The sequence below is a fragment of the Mesocricetus auratus genome, unplaced genomic scaffold (assembly GCF_017639785.1).
Source record: "Mesocricetus auratus isolate SY011 unplaced genomic scaffold, BCM_Maur_2.0 Super-Scaffold_100004, whole genome shotgun sequence".
Classification (NCBI taxonomy): domain Eukaryota; kingdom Metazoa; phylum Chordata; class Mammalia; order Rodentia; family Cricetidae; genus Mesocricetus; species Mesocricetus auratus.
The window spans coordinates 103,404,931-103,430,097 of NW_024429189.1; the positions used below are offsets into that span (position 1 = coordinate 103,404,931).

At 40.6% G+C, this 25,167-nt stretch overlaps 1 protein-coding gene across 3 annotated transcripts in view; it reads left to right on the forward strand.

Annotated features, from left to right (window-relative positions):
* LOC101831473 (SLX4 interacting protein) overlaps nt 1–25,167 on the forward strand; it is a 169,830-nt gene that overhangs the window by 92,551 nt on the left and 52,112 nt on the right. For all 3 annotated transcript variants that reach the window (XM_040746376.1, XM_021226381.2, XM_013112351.3), the window contains exons 3-4: nt 18,167–18,256; nt 22,850–22,970. In XM_040746376.1, the coding sequence (XP_040602310.1) occupies nt 18,167–18,256; nt 22,850–22,970 (211 nt within the window). The remainder of the gene's footprint in view (nt 1–18,166; nt 18,257–22,849; nt 22,971–25,167) is intronic.

Consider the following 25,167-nt stretch of genomic DNA (forward strand, 5'->3'; position numbering starts at 1 on the left):
TTTGGACATTTCTGTATTTGACTGATGTGTGGTCCCTGTGGGTGTGACTTTACTAAGTGAGAAAGGGGGCTGAACGATAGTCTGTGAGGTAAGAAAACAGCATTTACCCATGCTAATCAGGTCTGGGGATAGCTCTCATTTGTAGAGCACTTGCCTATTATGTAGGACACACTGCATTCAGTCTCCAGGGCTGCATATACAGTGTATGTCTTTGTATGTCTTTTCTGCCAGTGTGATGTTTCAAATGCAAATGCCTCCATAGGCATGTATTTGCATGCTTAGTCTCCAGTTGTTGAAGTGTTAGGAAAGGATTAGGAGGTGTGGCCTTGATGAAGTAGCTATGGCTTTGTTGGAGCCTTGCTTCACTGGGGGTGGACTATGAGGTCTCAAAAGCCCACCTGCCTGCTGCTTGTGGACCATGATGTACAGCTCTCATCTACTGTTCCAGTGCCATGAGTGTCTGTCTCCCACCACGAAAGTAATGCACTAACCCTCTGACATGGTAAGCAAGCCCCCAATTAAATGCTTTTGTTTATATCTGCTTCTCGCCATGATAATAATGGACTAACCCTCTGATACTGTAAGCAAGCCCTCAATTAAATGCTTTCATGGTGTCTTTTCACGGCAATAGAATAGTAACTAAAACAGAGACACATATACACATGCAGACACATACTTGTATATACACATATATATAGTCGCACACATACACACACCATACACAAATCAGTGCACACAGACATACACACCCAGTACATGCACTCACACAGAAATACATGCACACAGACACACACTCCCATGCATACACATATACTATATACACACAGACACATGTACACACATGCAGAGACATAGAAACAAGCACATGCATACACAAGTACACAAACACACACATATATGTATATATATAATGAAATTGTGATTTATATAGAGAAATGTGTGAGAGATTAATATTTTAGCTTTTTATGCAAATAACTTTATTTATGTACATTGGTATGAAGGTATCAGAACTCTGGAACTGGAGTTGCAGAGAGTTTGTGAGCTGCCATATGGATGCTGGGATTGAACCCGGGTCCTTGGGAAGAGCAGCCAGTACTCTTAACCGCTGAGTCATCTCTCTAGATCTGAAATTAATATTTTAATAAGCTTGATTTAATCATTCCTCAGTGCCTACATAAAACATCATGATGAATCCCAAAATTATATGTAATTATATATGCTAATTAATTATAAAGAAGTTGGTATTAGCATCTTTACATGGGAGAGCCCTCAGTTTAGAAAGTTGAGTTGAGGGAGGGAGGTGGATCTCTTCTCAACATTGACAATGCTACCCTCTCAGCTATGGCATGGTGCAGCTATATGAGAAAGCACAGTCTCCTTATAACTTACCTTGTAAAAGTGACCCTTATCTAGTTTCCACCTTACCACATAGTATGGTTACAAAAAGTATGCATCTTGAGGAGCTACAGAGCTTGAGGAGTTTCAGTAGCTAAGAGTACCGGTTGCTCTTCCAGAGGACCTGAGTTCAGTACTAGCTACCCTCATTGGAGGTTCATACTAATTGTAACATCAGTTCCAAGGGATCAGATGCCCAGTTTGTCCTCTGTGGCAACAGGCAAATGAGTGGCACATGAACATCCATCACATAAAATAAAATAACCTGTCTGAATGAGGGTTCACAACCTTATGTTGTTTGTACTCAAGCCAAAGTTTGGGATGTGAGATGTTATGAGATGTTATAGACCTTTATAAGCCACAAACAGTAAGTTTGTGTTAAAGGAGAAACCTCAGTATTTCAGAGCCCCATTTAGGGAAGCTGTCTAAATGGGTCTTTTATTTGTGTAAGTACAGCAGAGGTCCACTGTGCAATAGGGAGACATTTGAGCTAAGTCACAACAGTGTTAAGGTTGTTTAGTGCAGGAAATGTTTGACTTACTTCTTCTCGATAGCTTGATGACATTCAAGAAGAGCATCTTTCTGCCTTTAAATGTTTTGTTAGATGCTCACATTGTCGCCTTTGTGGTATGGTTTCCCGAGTGAGTCTTCCTTTCCTGCCTTGCAGGGAGTAAGAAGAGTAGTATTGGATGTAAAGAAGAGTGTTGATGAGGTGATGGAGAGGAGGGTGTCTTCACTTTACCTCCAGATTCCCAGGACAGCTTGTCTCTTGGAGGCTAAGAGGCAGCAGACAGTGTCGGGATGATGTGTTAGATCTGGAGTACCACCTGAGCTGTTCAAGGACTAGGAAAGAGAGTTGGCTCCAAGGTGGGGAGCAGGTATGCTATCCCTCTCCTTTCTACAGTACCTTTTTGAGTACCTTCTCTCAGGCTTCCTAAGCACTGGGGCATTAACAGATAACAAAACTAAATGCAGAACCTATCATCTCGTGGAAGAATCTGACTATCAAATCAACCGTGCAGCAGCTGGAGAATTTGAAATATTGAGTCAGTGTTTGAAAAGGAGAATCACAATGCTGCCAGCTAGATAAAGGATCCTTGGTGTGTAGTAACAGGTGAAGAAGACACAAGCCCAAACTGCAGAAATCCTTGTGCTGAACCCACAGGCGGGGGAGGCAAGGTGGGAAGGGCCTTTCATCAGAACCAAGGTTCTGTCTTCGGCTTTATGTTTGCTTCTGGCACTGTGCTGGCATATGCCTAATAAATAACAAATGAATAAGATATAAATGGATAGCGGTCAGCACAGATGGAGCGCTGCAGAGCACAGGAACAGTAGACTTCCATGAGGCTGGAGCCTCTGCTAGGGCACAGCTCACAGCAGATCATGCAGCTATCACAAGAGTGGAGGCAGACTGCAGAGAGAAGAGGCTGGTTATCAATAGTTATCCTGACAGTGGCACATAAACTGCCGCTGACTTGGGCAAACTGGGATGTTTGGTTAGCTTCTCACAGAGTTCATCGTTTCTCTGAGAACAGTAGAGAGAAAGCCCTTCAGAATCCTTCCAGTGAAGTAGAGGCTGGGGACAAGGCTGATCACAGCTTGATCCCTCTAGGAATAGACTGAAGGTGAGCTGAGGGAGGGGACTACAGAAGACTGATGTTGAGGGACCAAGCAAGACAGAGTGATGGCTTGGACTGTAGGTGGAGATGGTATGTGTGACTCCAGGATGGGGGCTGTATGTGGCTTCTGGAGAAGGGCGTGTCAGGTCTTAGAAGAGAGTCATGGTATCATTGAAATAGAACTTGGAAGAAAGCAGATTGGGGAGGGTACATAGTTTTAGGCAAGTTGAAAAATGAAGGTATGAATATAAGTTTTCTTCCTTATCTTATGAACTTCCCAAGTGGGAGAGAGTAATGTAACTCTACACATTATTCATGTTCTTTATCCTGTGCCCTCTGCCCCTTTACCCACCCATTCACTATTGACTTAGGCCTGAAATGTAAACTGAAACCAAGCCCTTTCCTTCCTTAGAGGTGAATATATTTGCAAAGAAGTTGCTGAGTGAGCCTGCACAGCAGAGCAGATGGTTTGTCAAATGAGAGAGGAGATTGGAAATTTCTTTGCTTCTTGCGAGCTGGGAGACCCTGAGCTGCAAACAGCCTTCTTGGGAATGGGAAATTGGGAACACTAGTCAAGAAGAAAAAGAAGCTAGGCTGGGGCCTGGAGACGCCCCCACAGAAGCCTGGAAAGCTAGAATACTTCAGGGGAACTTAGTTTGTGTTTAGAATGGTATCTGTGGTTTGCAAGCATCTTATGTCCTATAATAGTTCCTCTACAAGATCACGAGAGCAGCTTTTTAAAAAACATGGAGTATGGAGCATAGAGCTGGCATTAATATGTGGAGGGTGGGTTGCAAATGGATGGTGCTTCTGGTTCTTGAGGTGGACACATATTGAAAGAGTGTGATCTCTTGACAGCGGTTCCCTTTCCAAGTGAAAAGAAGAGTCCTGTGTCTTCGCATGCATGACTCTTGGAAGCCAGCAGCTCCTTGAGGTGTTTATGAGCTCTGTGTCCTACAGCAGGTGCTACCTTCATGACAGGTAACTTTGTGCTTGGTTAGGAGTGCCAGCATAGCCACCATTACCCTTCTCTGGAAGGGGCTAATGCTACAAATGCACTGAGTTTTTTTTTTTTTTTTTTACAAGGAAGAAAATTTTAGCCTCAGTTTTCACTTTGATCAGCTGTACTCTGCCAGGTGGCATGAATCCCTGTAATGAAATGAATGTTTGCTTTAAACAGTATAATGTATATACAGAACTTAGAATCATGTGAGAGCCTAACCTTACTTACAATTTTGGTTTGTGGGGACTACCTTGGATATCCCTATCATTTTCCACATTTGACCACTTTCTCTTTGATGAAAATATTTCTTTTTTTTTTTCTCTGCTTATGAAAGCCTGTCTGGCTGCTTCTTTAGCTAACACTTGTGTGAATTTGCATCATTTGATAATGGCAGCAACTGCAATAAATATGGCTTTAATCATTTTTATTATCTAATATCTCTGAAGGCATTAGTGTAGAGAATATTATAGGCCTGGGATAAACACTTCATGTTCATTGAACATCTTGGTATTTCTTGGTGACATATTTATGTGCTTTACAATTCAGGGATTACTTCATGTTACATGGTAAAACTTAGACTACACTGAAATAACTGACGCCACTGGGAAGGGGCAGGGAGAATTTGGGATTTCGATGCTTGGTTGTGGGATAACTACTCTAAGAACAGGGTCTGCAGTTTATTCTTTTCTGATTAGTTTTGGCATCTTCTCTTTCCATCCAAGTAGAGAAGTAAGATAACTTTCAGGTGAATGAATGGATTTTGCTGTATAGAGGAACCACAGTGAATACTTGTAAGGGAAATGATGTTTTATGAGGCATTTAAGTAATTCTTTAATGTAACCCTTTTAAAATACAGAGTTTTAGTTATCCCATTAAGTAGCTACTTGACACATAAATGTGAAGGCTTGTACAGTTAAAAGCTAGCCACCATGCTTATTCATTTTATTAGGATATAAAAACATAATGTTCCATCTTTTCAGCTGGATCGATTTGATATTGACAGTTAATTGGTTAAATTTCCTAGGAATTTAATAGCAAGAGGAAATTCATCTAATGCCATGAATCTTATTGTGAGATTAATTATGATACATGGAAGAATCTTTAGGTAATATTCCATGTATCCCTATATAAAGAGCTCTGTGCAAATTACCGGAAGAGCAGTGGCATTGCTATCATAATGCAGTTTATTTCTGAAGTATCTGTTATAGCTCCTGTATTATTTTATAGAATTTTCCCCCTCATTCTGTCCCTCTTCCTCCCTTCCTTCATTGTTAGAAGTGAGCAGTGATATCAAGAATGGTTTCTGGAATAGTGTAGCCTGTCGGTTGGTGAGGCGGTGAGTCACGCACTGCAGTTGTTTTCCTAACATGTTCAATGGTGTCCCCATGAAATCCTCACCAGTAACAGAGACTTGGGAGACCTTTTCGTGTGTGTGTGTGTGCTCTAGGCATTAAAAGGATGAACAGCAACCCAAGCTCTTGCTCCACTGACTCTGGACCATTTGCCCTTGTTTGCTTCCTCCTCCTAGCCTCTGATCCTTATAAATTCTCCAACGCTGAGAAGTCAGCCAGCTCCGTGTGGGAGCTTCTATGTGGGCTCCTTTACGTGGGCACTAATAACAGGATAAACCAGATGATCTTTTGTAGTGGGGGCTGGCCTGTGCCATGTCAAATGCTCAGCAGCTTTTGTAGTCTGCCCACTAGATGCCAATTGTGGCAGCCCTAAATGTTTCCAGACATGGTGTGTAGGAGTAAAACTGTATATTGGGGGCAAAATTACCCCCATAATTTTGAACCTAAGTTAAGTTTTAGAATCTTCCTTTAACTGTATTATTTGGAAGTAAACAGCACTGGCATATTTCCTCAATAGGTGCCAATGTGTGGCATATAGAGCCTGCTGTTTCCTTAAATTGAAGAGTTGGGGATGGGGGCAAAGATTTCCTGTTAAGGACCAGTGCCCAAGGCAGAATTAATCAGAAAGCACATACCAAAAATAAGTTAGCTGCTTCTTTCTCCAACAAAGAAAAATATTTAGTCCCTCTGTCAGTTAAATTAGAAACAGACATCATAGGACATGATTTCCTGAGAACAGTTCTCTACTAATCATGTTGCTGCAGAAGCAATGAGTGGAGGATAGAAGCAGAATTGCAGATAAGTAGGAATGAGGAAGAGTGGTCTGTGATCTAGAAAGAAGAAAAGGGGGTGTGCTATACAGGGAATAGACCTTGGAGGAACCTAAGAAAATTTTTGGATGTTTTGAAATCATTTCCTGCTGCTCAGCTTCTAGAAGTCTTAGTCAGAGTTCATCACTCATCGTTGGAAGGAAGCACAGATTTATCATTTTCCCTATATCTTCAGTTGTTCTACTCAGTGAATCCGCAAAGAAGCCCAAGCAGCATTAGAATATAGGAGGCAGAGGGAGAGGGAGAGGGAGAGAGTGAGAGAGAGAAAGAGAGATGCCATGAAACATCACCACCAAGGAGTAGTGGGAACATTCAAGTGATCTCTATGTGTGTCCAGGGACACAAACCACTGTGTAGGTCATTGACTGTCAGAGTGTGGCCCCCAGCTGCATAAGGTTACCTGGAATCCTGTCAGAATTGCAAATTCTCAGTTCCCCCTATCAGTCTTCAGTGACTCTTACACGCATTGAAGCTAGAAGAACACTATTTTAGGTCATGGAGACGGAGCCATCAACCAGGTCCTGAGAATCAGGAGTAGCCTACAGTAGATTTTATAACTATTACTCCAAGGTCAATGCTGTAGTCTTCAGAGTTCAGTGGCTTCAGGAGACTCTTGACTTACCAGGAGGATGCCTGCGAGATGTAAGTTTCCACTGAGAACCTTTATAAGGCTTAATTGCTCATGTGTAGGTGGCAGCTGATACTGAGTTGTCCCTCCCACTCAGTTCAGCTAAGCTTTCAACCTCTCTCTCAATATTCTTAATTAATGATCTGCAGCTTCTGAAGCCATTTCGTCAGGGGTCTCTTGTCCCAGCTTGTTTCCCCTTTGAGCATTCCTTGAAGAGGGGGCTATTCCCAGCAGTCAATTAGAAAAGGAAAGTAGAGGTGGCTCTCAACAAGTCCTGTGACCAATTAACTACCTCCCTTTATTCCTCTTTGTAGTTCTCTAAAAATGGGCCAGAGGAAGAAAAACTGAGTTCTGACCAGCAGCCCTGACCTTGTTTTTCTAACACACGTTTGTCCCATTTGGATTTCAGTTTCCTGCCTTAGGCAGGAATTGATTGAAAATTCCCTTTGAACTCTTGATCCTTTTGTGGAAAGTAGTTATAAGATTGTTTCCCTAGCTGGGAGAAGTTGAACACACAGAGAGGGGAACTCAGCAGCAAACTTTAAAGGTCATTCCCACCAAAACCAAGGGATGATTAGACAAGGGACTGCAATCATTTTGAGAATAATACTTGAATTTTGGATTTTTTCTTTTGATTTGATAAAGCAGGGTGAAAGATGAATGAGAATTTAATCTTCTTAATCCTCTATTTCTAAGTAATTATTTTTATTGGCTAACCTTCTATTTACAAGGAAAATACCTTTAAAACTTTTATTGGATCTAACACCTTCTTTGGTAAAGTTCATAGAAATTTCCCAGGTTAGTCCCTCTCATTCCCTCACAGGCAATGCTGAGGAGTGTTCTGGAATTCCCTGTGGGATGGGAATCCCCTTGTATCACTGGGCACTTCCTATTATGGGGTCCTGATTGTTTGTGGTTTCAGTCTCTCACTAAAATAATGTAACCAGGAGTTTTGAGCAAGGAGTCACTTTGGGGAAGTAATAGCACTGTCCAATGACTTACCAATAGCTACATGCAGGTATCGAAATTAATGAATAATTGCTAATTAACCAATCTCATTTGTCCTCATTTCACTCATGACTCAAGATAGTACAGATAAAGAACACCCCAATCATAGAAGACACTGGGCTGTGCTGGTCAGCTTTTTTAATTTTTTTTCCTTCACTGGTTGAGACTGGTGAGAATGATGTCGTTTATTTGTTAACTCCTCTCAATTTATAACTAATTTAATGATATAGTTACTACCTGTTAATACTTCACTTTCTACCTTGTCTACAGGCTAAGGAACTTACATACATAGGCTTCCAGGAATGGGGCTATATGTGCAACTCTCAAGCCCATGCTTTCCCTGTTAAAATTTCTCTCAGAGGACATCATTCTCTGATTCTTGAGGTCAGTTAGCCCAATCATTAGACACTTTCTAGAAAAATAAAAGCCAGTAACCATTGGTGCATTCCTGGATGTTCGAAGTGGCTGACACAAATACAGCAAGGCAGTCCGTCCATCCTCCCCTGTGTGGTTTTCCTCACTTCTCACAGGAAAAAGACTTGTGTTTTACAGTGGCATTGTGTTGATTCATTCAGTCACCCGATTGTATAAGTTTTATGTCATTAGAGTTTAGTCTTCTGGTTTGGGTGGTGAGGTAACTTCCTGTGGCAGATCACTTCCTTTCTGGAAGGTCCTCTGGTCTGTAAGTCTTCCTTACATGGTACGTATAGCTGTCTCCTCATGTTTGTTCTTCTTTGCCTAGTTCTCTGTTCTTATGGCCCTAAAGAACTAAAAAGGAGTATTTATCAACCTTTAAAAGCCTTGTTAATATTATTTTATTCTGACTATTTTCTTGGTTTGGAAGTTATTCATCTTTTCTTACTGGACCCTTGTGACATGATTTTAAGTATTGCTGCTTCATTGAGGTCACCCTTGCTTGACTATATGGCAGATTCTCTTAGTTTGAAACTGTGTAACATTTAAGCACTAAATGCATAAAACCAGGGCCATCCTGCCATTTATTCCAGCCACTAATGGTAAAAATACAAAACAAAACAAAAAAACACTAACTAGTTAGATTGCTCTCTCCCTCTAAGCCACGTGGATACAATTTTAAGGTTCCTTACACCTCAAGATCTACTATTCATTTCTACTTAACATCATTTACATATTATATAAGCACATTCAGTTCACAGTATCTTCCTCCATATAGACAAAGGTGCTTTTGAAAAAGGCAGAGTGATCTTGGAGTCAGGGAAAATCTCTTCCAATCTCCTGCAAGATGTGGATGTATCAGCTGGCTCCTGTGACTCTGGTTCTTTACTATTAACCCACACTCAGTTGTTCCATTGCTCTGGTTTTTGTTTATTTCTTTTAATTCACTAAAACCCATTGCATGGTCTTAGATTAATTTTGTCAGAATGTATTGACCTTCTAACCCTCAGCCAGACCTTTTAAAATGTAGAATGTTAGGCTGTGCTAACAAATGTGATGTGGAAAATGAGAAAAGGAGACACATGAATATGAAGTACCAAGTTTTTGACCCAGACATCTGGAAGACACTTGCCATTTGCCAAGCAGGGTCAGCTAAACCTGGTGGGAGCAGATTCCAGAGTAAAATATGTACAGTATAGTTTAAATATTTTAAATTGCTTGTTCATCATCCAAGTGGAAACACAGGGTTATTAATTGGTAACTAGATGCATGTATCTGGAATTGGAGGAGATCCAAGCTATTGCAAATGATAATAATAATAATAACAACAATAATAAATTATCTACCATCCTCTTGTGAACTGCCCAATATCTAAAACTTGAGGTGTGAGTTTATGTGATGATAGGGGAGCTTCAAGGACTGGGCTGTCAAGTCTTCCCTGTTTACAACGTCGACGTGATGGGGACAAGCTAGGAAAGAATACTGGGAAAGAGTATCTAGTGGGGGAAGAAAACCAGGAAAGCAGGCTCCTGGTGTCCCATACATCAAGGTAAAGACAGGGTAAGTGAACTACTTTGTTAAGTGTCACTGAGAAGTAAAGTATCAGAATGTCCAAGAGCTGGACCATTGTACTTGCCAATGAGTGCCACTGGTAATAGGCGCTGTTCTAGTAGTGTATTGTGAAGCACGTAGGACACTGTCCAGTTCCTGACTGGCATGTCTATATCCATTACCCTTACTTGTCGTGGCAGGCTAGAAACCCTTCAAGGAAGAAAATGAGGTTTGATTTTAATAATAGGGGTTTTCTTCTTGATTCCCCCTCATAATCTGCTAAGAATTAAAAGATGAAATGCTTCATTCTGTCCATTGGAAACAAGCTTTGCCATGTCACTTCTCAGTTCTGAACACTCAGCCCAGCACACTGCAGTAACAACCCCGCACCCCCATCCCAGTGGGCCCAGAATGGAATCTCATGAGCCTAGGGACCCACACTCATTAAAGAACTCAAGCACTGTTGTTAAATCTCACTGGTTAGAGTTTCTCCCTCTTTCAGTCCATTTCCGGTCTTTCCTTACTAGTCCTTTGATCCAGGCTTTTGATTTCCATCACCATCTTTATCATCCTACTTCAGAGGATGATACTATGCTTAGTTGGTTTCATGTTATTATCAAAACCTGGAAGTGAACCAGATGTAAATATTTTAGATGTTCAACATGGCATTATTTCATCTGTGGTTCTCATCCCTGGCACAACATCACAGTTGACCTCCAGAGACATTTTTATTGTTCCTTTTAAAGACAACAATTCATACTAACTGAATGGGCATTGTTTTCATCATAATCATGAAAAAATGGTGCTGTCTAGAAGCATTTGGAATTGCTTATTTTAGTGAGCCAGCACCTTCTCTTGCATTATGTGATGAGACCTTGTCTGAGCCTTCCTATATCATACTGAGAATGCTGTGAGTAGTACTCTGGGATTCATAAGGACATACAGCAGACTTTCTTAAATTATAGCAGTCATGAGAATAAGCTATAGGCTTGTAAAACACAGGGCCATGTGACCTTCCTGACAACTTGCATGAGATCCCATATTTGTAACTCAAACTAGCTACATAAAATGCTGGTACTTTGAGAACCAGTAGTTAAGAAGAGGTTGTGATGGTAAATACACAGAGAGCTTCCCCAAAAATAATAACCAAGAGGAAGAGTTTCACAAGGACACATATGGACCTGGCACTTGCCTCTTTGTAGCCCCTCCGGCTCTGTTGACTCTCAGCCCTGCAGAAGTACAAACCTCTCATGTGCAGTGTGCTTGTGGGTGTTTATTCTAAGGTTGTGTCTCAGTTTGCAGCTACATACTTAGATTCTGTTTTTTTGTTTGTTTGTTTTTTTTCTGTACAAATAATGTGTAGCCTTGTCTTTGCTTTGTCAACCTTGGCACTCCATTTAAAAGTGTGTGCTTGTATCTGTGTGTGTGTGTGTGTGTGTGTGTGTGTGTGTGTGTGTGTGCGTGCACGTCTGTGTGTATGTATGTGTGTATATAAGTGTAGACACATACACACCTCTGTATGAGTAGTATTTGCCCAAAAATTACTACTCCAGAAAAAAACCTAAATGACAATTTGATTGTGTTAAGTGCTTGTCACAACTTTATTATGCTACACATGCTCTGAGCCTGCCACAGGTCAGGTGACTGAGGTGAGAGGACTGCAGATCACGTTTGAGCATTGCTAGGGAAGAGATCTGAAACAAGGAGCGACTGGAAGCCTGTCCTTAACTGCACTCTATGTACACTGGAGAATAGGCTTTCTAGTGTTGTGTGTGTCTCAAGAGTGTGTACTAAAGCATCCCTTCACTAACACCACCTTCCGTGGCTACTGCTTTATTTCCATCATCATGGCACGTCCCTTCTGAAGCCTTGTCTGTGATCTGCCCTATCCTTACCCTAGCCAAAAGGAAAATGTCTTTCTCTTTTCTGAGTAGAAGACCAGAAACAGTTTGCTAAGGGACACCAACAAGTCTTACTCCTAAATCCTTGTAGAGGCTGTCGTCAAGCCCACTTGTTCTGCCTGTGCCCTTGTCTTTTGTTTTCATTTCTTTACGATTTGCTCCTTCTCTAGTCTTTTCCCAATCTTAGTAAGGAATCTTCTGTAAATTTCGGAATGACTAGAAAATTGCTCACCCCTGACCTGTAGCTAGAAGCCCTACAATGTGCAAGTAGGAAAAAGCAGCTCTCCTCTCCCAACTCCCTTTGGTCTCATATAGACCACTGCCTTCTCTGCATCCCTTTCAACTAGAAAAACTTGAATTCAAAGAATAAGTCATCTACTGATTTGACCCAAGAACATTCCTCTGACAGATCTGGTTCACAAACCTTAGATTTGTTCTTGAATCTTGTTCTACTGACTGCTTTGAATGTGAGAAAGTAGCCCCTTGGTTCCAACCGGTGGGATTGTTTTCCATTTCTCTGAGTATGTGAGGTAACCTTACTTGTAGACCATGAGCTTGATTTTGTAGACTTGTTCTCAGGATAGGATATAAGAGAAAGGGAGTTAGAGCAACAAGGCAAGTGAGCCGTTTTCATCAGTGATGCTTTCCCTAATTTAACAAATCCACTTTTTGCTACCTATGTGTCATACTAAGTACTGGAAATTGATAACTCCAAGATAACAGAAAGAAGGTGTTCACGCAGGCCTCTGTGTGGGACAGATGGATATAGTCATGTGTTTTTTGCTGCCTGTGGTAAGCTTTAGGGCAGAGGTAGGAAGAAGTGCTGTGGCTATGCTAAGTTTAATTCTGTCTGGGGAGTGTCATGGGACACCATAGGGAGGAGCATATGTTTGCAGAGATCTTTCCCTTGGCCTTCCCCAGCCATTTCCTGTAGTTCATATGGTGATATCTAGCCATGCAATTGGCATTTTATAGTATGTCGGTCGGATTCCCTAATATGTTTGTGTGGGCCATGGTAGAATGATAGACAGGCCATGCTGACATATTTTGTATGTGGTGACAGTTACAGAAGAATGTGCATTATGTGGATAGGTAGAAACAAGAATATAGACAACCAGGGAGGTTGGATTGAGTGGAAGTCTCTTTGAAGGAGACCGGATAGGTTCTCTTATTTCATGTATCGGAAAACTGATGCCTGAGGGGTCTCCTCAACCCCTGGAGATGGCCTTCCCTCCTGTCTTCTTTGTGCAGTTGGGTTTAAAAACATCTGCCTGGCTCTGGTTTCTACTGCCTGCCGTGTTCCTCTCTCCTGCCTTGGAGAGCTTTCCAGCCTGCCATTCCCTTGTTTTCTTTTCCCAACCAGGATTCTTCTGTAGCCTGGGGCTTCCTGCCCTGTTAGTGTCATGTGCTGACATAGATCTGTATATCTGCATTATGAGACAAGCATACGGAACTACTGGGGCCCCTTTGTCTGAATTCTGTGGTTGATTTTTTTTCTCCACAGCCTGCTGTTCCATGAGATTCATTGAGTCAGGGCTCCCAGGCAGGATCTTCACTCTACCTCTGGTTGTAGAGTGAACACTGTGGGGGTGGGGTCATGAGGGTGTGGTATGTGCTGCAGTACTGTGTTGCTGTGCTCCTCTGTTAAATGAGGGGTTCAGACAATGTGCAAACCCTTCTAGTTGTGTGGTCTGTGTTGATTTTCATAGTAAGGCAATGCGAACATTTCACTTCTGTGTTAGACTTTTGTAAAGTCAGAAGACAAGGTCTCCTCTAAAGAGTAGACTTAAACTTCTGCCATTATTAGGGATGCAGTAGATGAAATAACCAATATGTTTGTCTGACGTTGAGTTTATGGCCAGGTAGTTCCAGGATCTTTGTACTTTAAATTTTGAAAAAATAACCACTGTTACCACTGGTGATGACAGTTGTTATCCCTACAGAATAAAGAGAGAAGAAGGTTCATCAGTGCATTGGCTGAATAGCAATGGCCTTGTTCCCCAAAAAAGCTTTAGAGCCCTCTCCTTGCTGATGTGCCTAAAACTTGGGGCAATTTGTTCTTTCATGTGTTCTTTCTTCCTGCTACTAAATATGAAGCATGTTCATGGGGGCTGCTAGAGTGGTAATCGGGGGGGGATTTACAATCAACATGGGTATGGACCCATTTCTACTGGAGCTTGTGTTCTAGCAGGGACCTCTCCTCCACAGACCAAACCTTTAATGCAGAAGTCTATAAACCTCTTAAAGAATGTGTCTGATTCAGAGGAGAAAGATAAACTGTTCAGAAAAGTTTCCTAGATCTCATTATGCCTCTGGTGGGCTTGGAGGGTAGTGGAGGAGCCCACCACACACTGGGAAACAGTGGTGAGGCCTGGTGGAAGCTTGGACTGACGGGCTTAGCTAGAACGGGGTGCCTTGTTGATGACATTACAGGTTCATCTGGGACACCACTAGGAAAGACTCCGATAGTCTAAGTGTGGGGATACTCTGAACAGTAGAACAAGAGTGAATGAATGTCTGAGTATTCATAAAAAAAAAAAACTTTCAAGATGAGGTGACCTATTCAAGAGGATTAGGGAAAGCAATGTTGGGGTATCTCCCAGGGTTTGGACTGCTACCTCTAAATGAAGGGTGAAAGCTAGAGAGGACCATGGCCTGTGTAGGCACAACCCCGTGCATGAGATTTGAAGCTATTTCTCACAACCCTTGGGATTTGCTTCTAATGATGGGCTCTGGCCTGTGGAAGAAGTGTTGTTTCCCATGTTTCCTGTCCTGAAGAGAACTGCAGTGTTTCTTCTGAGAATAGAAACAATCTCCTAATTAAGGCTGAGGAGACAGGGAGGCTATGCCTCCTACTGTGCTCAGAAACCTATTTTGTTCACCTCAGTTTACTCATGGGAGAAAAAAAAGTGGAGCTTTGAAAGCAGAGAGTTTTAGAAGGCACAATAGTCCTGACTAGCATAGATAGCTAAGTTCCTGCTACAGAGAAGCTTCCTGGCTGCCCAGGGAGAACCTTCCAGCACAGAATCTTCTAGAAACCTCGGAAAGTTCTCTCGTACATTGCCAGTGTAAGAATTGAGAATTTATGTATTTATAGATAGAAAAACCTAATTAATCTATAATTAAGCATAGACTCCGGGTATGAGAAAACTGGATTTAGATGGGAAAGCTAGAGCTTGATTCTGACTGAGTTATTATTACTGTAGGATTCACAATATAGTGGCTTTAGCAGTGCTAGTGACCACTAGAAATCACAACTCTTTGTGGTTAGAGATATTGCAGGTTCTGAAAATGCCAGAGGTGCACTTCATTGCCTTCAGTTTGCTGTTGTCACTGGGACCATCAGCTTGTGGTACAAATCATTGCCTGCAAAACACGCACACATTACTACTGTACCACAAATTTGGGGTCACTTTTTAAGATTTTGAAAAATGTACCTCAGTGTAATCAGGTTTTTTGTAAATCCCATAATTTATATTTTATGTATTTAAAAAACATCCTGGGAACATTTTATCAGATTTTCAGTTGACTAAAGAAAAATTCATGGCACACCAAATGTTTATATCCCCCAGATAAGATCTTGTAGTTGTGGCATATGACCTCCACCTGGTGGCAGTATATTCCCTAAAGGGTAGGTCTGTAATCAACTGGAAAGAAATTCTAAGCATAACAATATACTTGAGTAGGGTTTTCAAACATCTTTTTTTACTACAACCCACAAAAAGAAATGGGCATTTCATCATCACTCATACACAGACTTGCATTTCACAAAGCAGTCCTCAATCTTACCATGACTTTCTAATATCCTCTTGGATCTCTTTAATTAAAATAAAATTCTAGATGCTTCAAACTAAGTTGCCTTCAGACAGCCACAGTACACTGGCCTCATAAGAGGCCATATAATACACACACAATTTCAGACATTATACTGTTAGTATTCAGGCATCTGTCCTGACCTGTCCTTGGGGTCCTAGCAGGACATGCCTCAGCTGCAGCCACGAGGAGCACCACCTGTGCATAGTCACTATGTTCCTTCCCCTCCCTCCCCCTCCCTCTGTGTCTCTCTCTGTCTCTTTCCTGCTGCTCCTGTCTCTGGAGGCCGATCTCCCCTCTCCCCTTTCCCCTTTTTACAATCCTTTTCCCCTAATAATAAACCCTCTGCTTGAACTCTGTTGCATGATGTCTTTCTCTCTTGAGCCGCTTTTCTTAAATTTCAATACTTACATTTTAAAGTTGTTTATAGTGTAAGAAGAGAAGAACTGCTTTTAGGTGTGCAACCAGGATTCCCTTTAGGTCCCAGCATGTTCCTGACACCACATGTGGCTTCTTCATATGCCTCTGAGGCACTACCCTGGCATGTGGCTTTTGCTGTTGTAGAACTTCCTGTCACGGAGCCACATAGCAAGCATCCATTGGTACAGCCTCTTTAGCTCATTCCGCTTTTCAGATGAGTCCATTTTGACTGTGTCAGCATTTTGGTGAATGCCATTCCATTGTGTGACTAATTTTTTTGTTTGTTTGTTTGTTTTGTTTTGTTTTCCCTGTTGATAGGCCTTGAGTCTGCCTTCAGTTTGGGTTAGTGTGAACAAAGCTCTGTTGCTTAGGTAAACTTGTAGGGTGGCCTTGTTGGCTAGCCTAATGACCTTGTTGGCCTGTCAGTAAGTACCTGGCTAATTGTAGGAAACTGGCAAACCGTTTGCCCAAGTGGTTCAACCCCGTTCCATTCCCACCAGTGTGTCAGTTTGGGTTGCTTTTCTCCTTCCTGCCACTTAGTGTGGTGTTGGTCTTTGCACTTACTGTGTATTTTGTGACTATGGCTGTTGATTAGGAACTGAATTTGACTGGTGAACACTTTTCCATGTGCAGTCATCCATTTTTCATATTGGTGGTGTATATTTGAGCTTAGATTTAAGATAATCTACCAGTTTGTGGAAGTTGTTTCCGTGTTTTTCATATTGGTGATATATATTTGAGCTTAAATTTAAGATAATCTACCAGTTTGTGGAAATTGTTTCCGTATTTTGGATACTAGTCCTTCATGTCAGTCAGACATCTGTGTTTATGACTGGATTTTATCCAGTTTGCAGCACACATAACATTCCATTGTTGAAATTGCTGATGGTCAGACATTTCTTCTTTTGCTGGTGTCCAGTTTAATCAACAATTTTTCCTTCAATGTTTCACATCTTCTAGATCATACGTAAGAAATCTTCTCCTACCCTCATGATGAGAATAATAGTTTTTGGTTTTCATGCTTACATGTGTAATCCATCTCAAATTACATTTTGTGTCTGGTAGTGAGTAGATGCAGTTGAGGTCCACTTTCTTTCTGTGTTTGTATCTGATGCCCTAGCACCATTCATTAAATCTGCTTTCACCATGTTTTCACAAAAGTTTCAAAATAAAATTAAAGACTTTAGAGATTTATAAAGGGGACTTTCCTACATGTCTATTGACTAAATCTCAGGGCCTCTTGGACATCCTCAACCTATGGTCTTGGTTGTACATTCCTTCCTTTCCATGGTGTTTGTTTACGGTTATCTTGGGACTCTCAGAAATGACTCATGAGATGTGAAGATTTGTAACGTTACAGCCTCTGTGTGCATGCGTGCCTGTGTGTGTGTGTGTGTGTGTGTGTGTGTGTGTGTGTGTGTGTGTGTGCGCGCGCTCGCGCGCGCGTGTGTTCTCCACTACAGTCTCCTTGGTGTGAGTTCCTACATGAGGCCAGCGGTCAGCATCTTCCTCCATTAATCTTCACTTTATTTTTTTGAGACAGGATATCTTATTGAAGCTTGCCGTTTCAGGTTGACTAACTAGCCAGTAAGCTTCTGAAATCTGCGTGTCTCTGCACTCCCAGCACTGGGGACTTGAAGTACATATCAGGGCTGTACTCATGCTTGCATAGGAGGCACTTTCCCCAGTGTAGCCATCTCTGTAGCCTGGCTACATTTTTTCATGAGATCCATATCTCATGCAGACATTAGCTACATAGAACTACCAAATTTATTTTAAATACAATTAAAATGTCAGTAAGCTACATTTTGATTTCTAGTCCAAGCTCTTCGGTCCATCTAACTCCTTATCAAAAGGCAATAGCTTACACAGATTCTTCACTACTGAGGAGAAAAGATGTCTCTGCGCAGAACTGTTCTTGTCTGAAGCCTACCTAGTACTGCCCTGTTTGGCAGACTTCCAGCTGCCACTGAGAGTTCTGGTTCTTTGAAGTTGTGGTCTAGAGACAGTTATTTTGTCATTTCTATCCTAGTTAAGCCTATATTTCTTCTTAGAATTTTCACTATAAATATGAGCGTGTGAACATTAGTAGCAATGCCGAGATTCCATCCAGGAGAAATTCTATTGCTGTTTTATTGTGTGTGGAGTTTGTGAGATTCTTTGCAGTTGTCTACTGGGCATGAGCTGCAGACACATTCTGCCATTAATAAATATTCACCCCTTCTCTTTCAGTGTGGAAATTTTGCTGTCCTCGTGGATCTTCATATAGTGCCACAAGGTTCAAACAAAGATTCCAGCTGGTTTTCTGAACAGAAGAAAGAGGTACAGCAAAAATTTTTGCTATTTAAACACTGTTTCTTGTTGTACCCGCTACAAGATATGCTTCTCTGCTTTCATTTTCATTAATGTTTTTCTTAAAAGTTGAGTGACAGTTAACTACTGAGAAGTAGGAGTATGCCCATCTCTGCCCTTGAGAAATTGACACAGCCATTTGTTTCATATCCTAATCTATTGTTGACCTGGGTTTTGTGTGTGTGTGTGTGTGTGTGTGTGTGTGGTGTTAGGGATTGACTCTAGGACCTTTACATGATTGGTAGGTACTTTACCATCTGTATGTCCTCATCCCAGGCTCTCTTATTTAAAACAAAAATTCTAATCTAATTCTAATGAGAAGGCTGGCAGCACCTGGAGCAGGTGAGGAAGTCACGCAATGCTAATCTCCACATCTGTATTAATCCTTACTTTCATCTTCGCCTCTTTTCGTTGTCATGAGCCTTTGACAAGTGAAGAGGAACTTCACTCTCCCCACTCTGCTGTTGGCCAGCCAGTAAAGCAGATAGTTGGCATGAATGGATTGGCTGTGAACAACACAGGTTTGGAGTATATAGGTCTGCTCTGCTAATGTGTGACATTTTAGAAGAATTTGAAAACAGAAACAAAAACTGTGGGTGAACTTCCATAGCATAGAAATACTGAAATGTTTAAGTAAAATGTAATTATTTTACTGTTTACTACCAAAATTTGCTATAGTTGATTAAGTTTTAGAGTGACCTCAGATGGTAGGGTTAGCTTAAAACTAGATGAGCGACTGTTGCCATGAGCGGTTTGTCTTCCTACTAAATTGCATACCAGAGTAAACAAAAAGTCTCTATCATCCCTAAGTATTTTTTAACAATGTATAATCCATCTAAAGTAGAAAATGTGTCACTTAATTATTTTTTTCCTAATAGTAAGGCTTTCCAGTCAATAGTTAGCTATTTATTAAAGAGTTAACTCATTCCTGGGGACCCAAGGTAAGTTCCCAGCATATACATACACATACACACACACATCAAAATCAAAATCTTAAAAACAAAACAAAAACAAAAAAACAGCTATCAGTAGTTAAGTTACAGGAGAGTCACCAGTTGTCCTCAAGTTTCTTCCTGTGCTTCTACCCAAGGTTTGTAAGGTTTGCTTCTATGACATTTGAGCTCCCCAGAAGCTTCTGCTTCCTCTGTCTTCAAATTAAGGAGTTTGACCAGATAAGGCCTCAGTCTCCTGTGGTGTTAACTCCCTCTCTATGGGCTGTTGTAATGGAGAATCATTATTTCCTTCTGTGGAGATCAGGGATCTGTCCTGAGGTGGAGGCCTGTTCAAAAGCTTCAAAACAGGCTAGTTCGGTAGCTCTGTGGGTAAAGGTGCCTGCAACCCAATCCTGACCTGACTTCAATTCCCAGGACAAGCAAAGGTGGAAGGAGAGAGCCAACTCCTGTAAGTCGTCCTCTGACCTCCACATGTACACCATGTTATGTGTGTGCACACAGACCACATACACATTACAAGTAAATGAGTAAATGTAATTTAAAAACCTTCAAAACATACTGTTCTTCATTTCCCTCATAGTATTTATCTGCTGTTACTTTTAGAGAAGTAAGTAAGAATAAGTTGTATTAGGCAGTAATAGTAAGGAAACTACTAACAGTAAAGGGGGAAATGCTATTTGTGATCATTTGTTCACCTCACTAAAACCTACCAACCCAAAATTAGTTTTAAAAATACGTTTTCAGTCAAATGGTAATACCACCAGTACTTTGTAGTATTTATTTTGCAAGGATACCTAGTAGCCTCATGCTGAGAAGAAAACAGAAGGCTTCATGTGATGAATTTATCATTAAGGGAACTGATTATGGACTGTCTTCTTGAGGACATTATATGTAGGATGTCAGGACTTCTCTCCACTATTCTTCTTATAATCTCAAATTGTAGGTTACTAATGCATGCCCATATGATTCAAATTAGTGCATTCATGTCTCCAAAGTGACTAATATCTCATACAAGGGATCTTACCCTAGTGACTTCTGAAAGGTTCTCCAACAACTAATATCTCCTACAAGGGATCTTACCCTAGTGACTTCTGAAAGGTTCTCAAACGACTAATATCTCCTACAAGGGATCTTACCCTAAGGACTTCTGAAAGGTTCTCAAACGCACCATTTCAGACCCACCTTTCCCATATTCTTCCACAGTTTGAACACTTAAGCTGTAGACCTTTAATGTTGATATTTAGGCAATTTTGACCAAGAAATGGTTGATATGGAATGTTCTAGAGCCAAGATGATGTGAATCACCTCCTCTGGAAAGCACGAGGCTAGATTTCTTGTCAGGGTGCCACATGCAGCTGCGTTGTTCCAACAGGGCCTACTCCAGAGCAGTGAGGCATGACTTAGCAGAGGTGCATGATGGGACCTGTAGAGAGCTGCTTCAGTGGTGACTGTAAGAGATCTGCTTACTCTCCCTAGCTGAGCTTCCCTCTCAAAGGAAAGTCAATAATTTGCTACCTCTCTTTAAAGCTGTTCCATCAATATGTGTTCACTGATATTAGAGTTAGTCAGAGATAATTTCTTTCTTTGTCTTCAAAAGGAGACTTGAAGAAAGGTTATGACTTCACATATGTTCAGTCAGCGCTTCCTTGTTTTTAATCTTCAGATCATCTCATGATTGGAGTTTCATAAACATCCAGTTTGATTACATTTTAACAGTCACTTTGTATGAAAAGAGGGCTTGGTTCATATATTAAACATGTTTCGTTTGAGTCCAGCTCATGTAGTCTTTGGACTCAAAGAGACAAAATGAAATTGTCCCATTTGTAAACTTGAGGGAGCAAACACGAGCCCGTTAGCATAGGGAGTCTGCTCGCTTGTGAATTTTTACTTGGTCCTCTAACCTTCCTCTCAGATATTGCTGGATGTTTTATTCTCCTGTATTGCTCCAGGTCTGAAGAAGATGCTGTGCCAGCCTGGCAAATTAATTCTTAGGTATTGGCCATCTCTTTACATTGCCCATCTTTAATTCTTGAAACCTGGTTCCCATAAGGAACACTTGAAATATAATGAGAAACTTCATGTGTATGGGCTCTATTTTTGTCATACTATTTTTAGTTCTATCCTTATAGGGTATTTATGGCCAAATTTTTACAATCCTTGTTGCCTTGTGTGTCTTCCACATATTTTCTAGCTCAGTCATAGTTGAACTCTGCATGTTAAGCAAAAATTATTTAATTGCTAGAACAACAGTATGAGGCAAGGCTGCCTTTGTGTTATGTGAACAGTGCCAAAACTTTCAGCTGTAAATGGGTATCTTTATATTCTACAAAGAACTGCATCTTTTAGCTGCAAATAAAAAGCAAGAGAGAGGAGACTGGTATCTGTATTTTATGTAGAAATGTCTATGTTTGTGTTAAATCAAGAGTTTTATATACTGTTTAAGGATTATTTGTAATAAAGGAACAAGCAACTGAACATGTTGTAATTATGAAGAGTCTCAACGATTAACCTGTGGTTGTCTTTCTGAAAAACAAGTGGAACAAGTTTGAGATGTCCTAAGCAACTCTGAATCTGCCACAGAAGTGTTGGGAATTGGTCTGGCATTTATGACTCATTAAGTTTCAGTTTCATATGTAGTTTCCCCTGATTTCCTATGATAAATTACATTTTCCTGGTAATGCAGGAAACACCAAGGAGAATATTGATACCTACTGTGCAGTTGAATTTCTGAGTTATGTTTTGTTGTTGTTCTTTGCAAATATTATATGCCAACTGATATCCCTAGAAATTTATTAATAATGCAGCATGCTGAAATGGAATTCAAACCTGGTTCTGCTACCTAATAACATTAATCAACACCACAGATATGATCTATATCATTCATGATTGAAGAATTTTAATGTGATTCTAAAAAGCAGTTGGGTCTACGACATCATCACAAGAATGAGACAACACTTCCCTCTCCCCACTTCTTTTTAACCCACCACTCTGACTCTCTTGTGTTTGAAAACCCAAGGCCAGAAACTAATGAATGATGGTGTTTACACAAGAATAAAATATAGAAAATAAATTTGAATGGCTCTTCTTATACAAATAACATTGGGTAACACTGTGCCTGCAAGGACACCAGTGCAGTGAGACAGTAAGGCCAGAGCTAGTGGCAGCTGTGACCTGTCCATGCCACCTGTGCTGACAATAGACGTGTTCTTACACTCATTCTGCCTCTGTGAGTACCCCCTGAGTCCCATGCTGACCAGTGTACACAACTCCATGTGATTTTTCCCTTCTATCCATCACAGTTTGGTGGACTGATACTTAGATGAAAACATTCTTGAAGTCACACCCCACTTTTGAAGTAAGCTTTTAAATCTTCCTTTTGGGATTGTGAAACTGAGGCGGAGAGAAAATAAAGTGAACCAGCATCAGTCATGGAGCTGTCTTTGATAGCACATTTAATGGGCAGTGCCCTCCAGAAGATGGTACAGGATTCCTTTCATCACTGCCATCTATGTTAAAAAGTCAGCTAAATGCCACCATTTGCTTTTTCAATGTGTGTAATGTTTTCTTCTTTTCATTGCATTAAATGTCTAATGTTTTAAATTTACTTTAGGAAGTTTGTTTGCTGTTAAAAGAAACCATTGATTCCAGAGTTAAGGAATACGTGGGCATTTATAAGCAGCACAGGCCTTCAAATGCAGAATTCACAAGATCCAGTCCCTTGTCCTTAAAAGGTAGGCAACAAGCACTGCGATTTTGGACAAAGAAATAAAATTTCTGCTTTGTAGAGATTGCAATTATATTTGACTCTGTCTTGTTAGCATAGTGATACATTAAAAAAATATGCTGTAATGAAGATACTGTGTTTGAGTAACAAAAATTCACCAAAAAGCCCTAAAGGGCTTTTAATAGTAGGCAAAATATATAAAAATAGCAAATAAAACATTCTTAAGGAAACTGTAAAATTTTAAAGGTCTGGGTTTTTTTTTTTGGCAAATAGTCTTACAAATGGATTCAAATTAATACTGACATAAACTGATTTGGTGTCTTATGCTTTTAACAATGTTTTCCCATATGTCACTCTATTTCAGCTGTTCTCAAACAGGAGCAATGTTATTCCCTGGGGACATTTGGAAATGTGTGCAGAGAGTTTTGGTTGTCATTACTGGCAAGGGGTGGGATGTGCTGACCCATAGTGGGTAGAGGCCAGGGACGACACTACATCCACAGGACACCGAGAAAGCCCTTCATAACAGACTACTAGCTCCAAAACCTGAAGGGCACCAACATTGAGATTGTACCTGTGATGATGACATGGTGAGGTGTGTTGTTAAGTATCAGGTGAGGAAGCTGAGAGTCTAGATTTAGTGTCTTGACAAGTACAAGGTCATCTCAGGACAGAGATTATAGCTTATTTACTACCTTCCCCTTATCCTGTCCACAGTACCTACCTTGGTCCCTGTGATAAAGATGCAATGACATGCTAGGTGAGAATGCTTGTGAGGGATAAGTGGCAGAGCTGGAATACAGACATAGTGCTTGTGGCCTCCACTGCAATATTTTTTTGTTCCCTCAGTCTTCTGCTTTGTTTTTCTGTTTCATTGTTTGTTTGTTTCTTAAAATCAGCATTTCATAGCAGCCTGTGCTACAAATATAGTCAGTGCATGGTAATTATCAGACTACAGTGGGTAGACTGTTGTGAATCCCATTATGCTAACGGTGCATCTGTTTAGGAAAAATACTGAATTATGTACTCCTCCAAAACCTTCCTTGTTCTATAGAGTACTCACTTTATATGGATGATAGATAAACAAGTCGTTTTTGTTGCCCAAACTGAAAGGCTTCAGAGAATGACATTTTTTCTATATATAATTAACACTTTTAACTATTTTTAAAAATTATTTATTTATTTTTATTTTATATGCATTGGTGCTTTGCCTGCATATATGTATGTCTCTGTGAGGTTGTCAGGTGCCCCGGAACTGGGGTTGCAGACAGTTGTGAGCTAGGAATTGAACCTAGGTCCTCTGGAAGAGCAGTCAGTGTTCTTAACCACTGAGCCATCTATCTAGGCCCCAGAAAATGGCATTTTCAAACCCAGCAGTATTGCTGTCCAGTGGCTCTCAACCTGTGGGTCATGACCTCACAAGAGTCACATATCAGATATTTAAATTACAATTCATAACAGTAGCAAAATTACAGTTATGAAATAGCACCAAAATACTTTCATGTTTGGGGTAGGTTCACCCCAACATGAGGAACTGTAGTAAAGAAATTATGAACATTGAGAACCACTGCTTTAGACAGTGCTCTCTGATTAGCCACTCAATGTTGTTATAAATTCTGAGAAAAGCCATAGGTTTTTGTATCCATTGTACCTAAGTAGACTTGGCATAAATTCTGAGAAAAGCCATAGGGTTTTTTTGGTATCCATTGTACCTAAGTAGACCTGACCAGTCTAACATTTTATCTGATACAGCAGGAAAAAGACTAGAGCTACTTTCTGTGAGTCCTGTCCCTGATGCAGCTGTTGGAGTAGGTGATTTGTTCAGTACTCAAGCCAGCCTTTCCTTCCCATCCCAGCCCTGACTGCTGAGGGAAGAGACTAAGTACTCAGTATTCAGCTTCTCTCACAGACAGTCCCAAGATGTTACAAAAATGTCCTCAGGCTTGTGTGAAGAAAAGGTTTGTTTCTTTTCAAAAGACAAAGTGATCTTATTGTATACACAATTTTGTAACCTTCCCCCTACCTAATTATTCTAAAAATAATTTCATATATCACCATTTTAAAAAGTCTGTTGTTTTAAGGTGCAGATAAAATTTACTATTTAACTTTCAAATGTACGCTTTTGGTAGCATAAATGTGCTCACATTTTTGTACAATTTTTCATTGTTCAGTCTGGAACTTTACATCCATGAAAAATGTGTCTT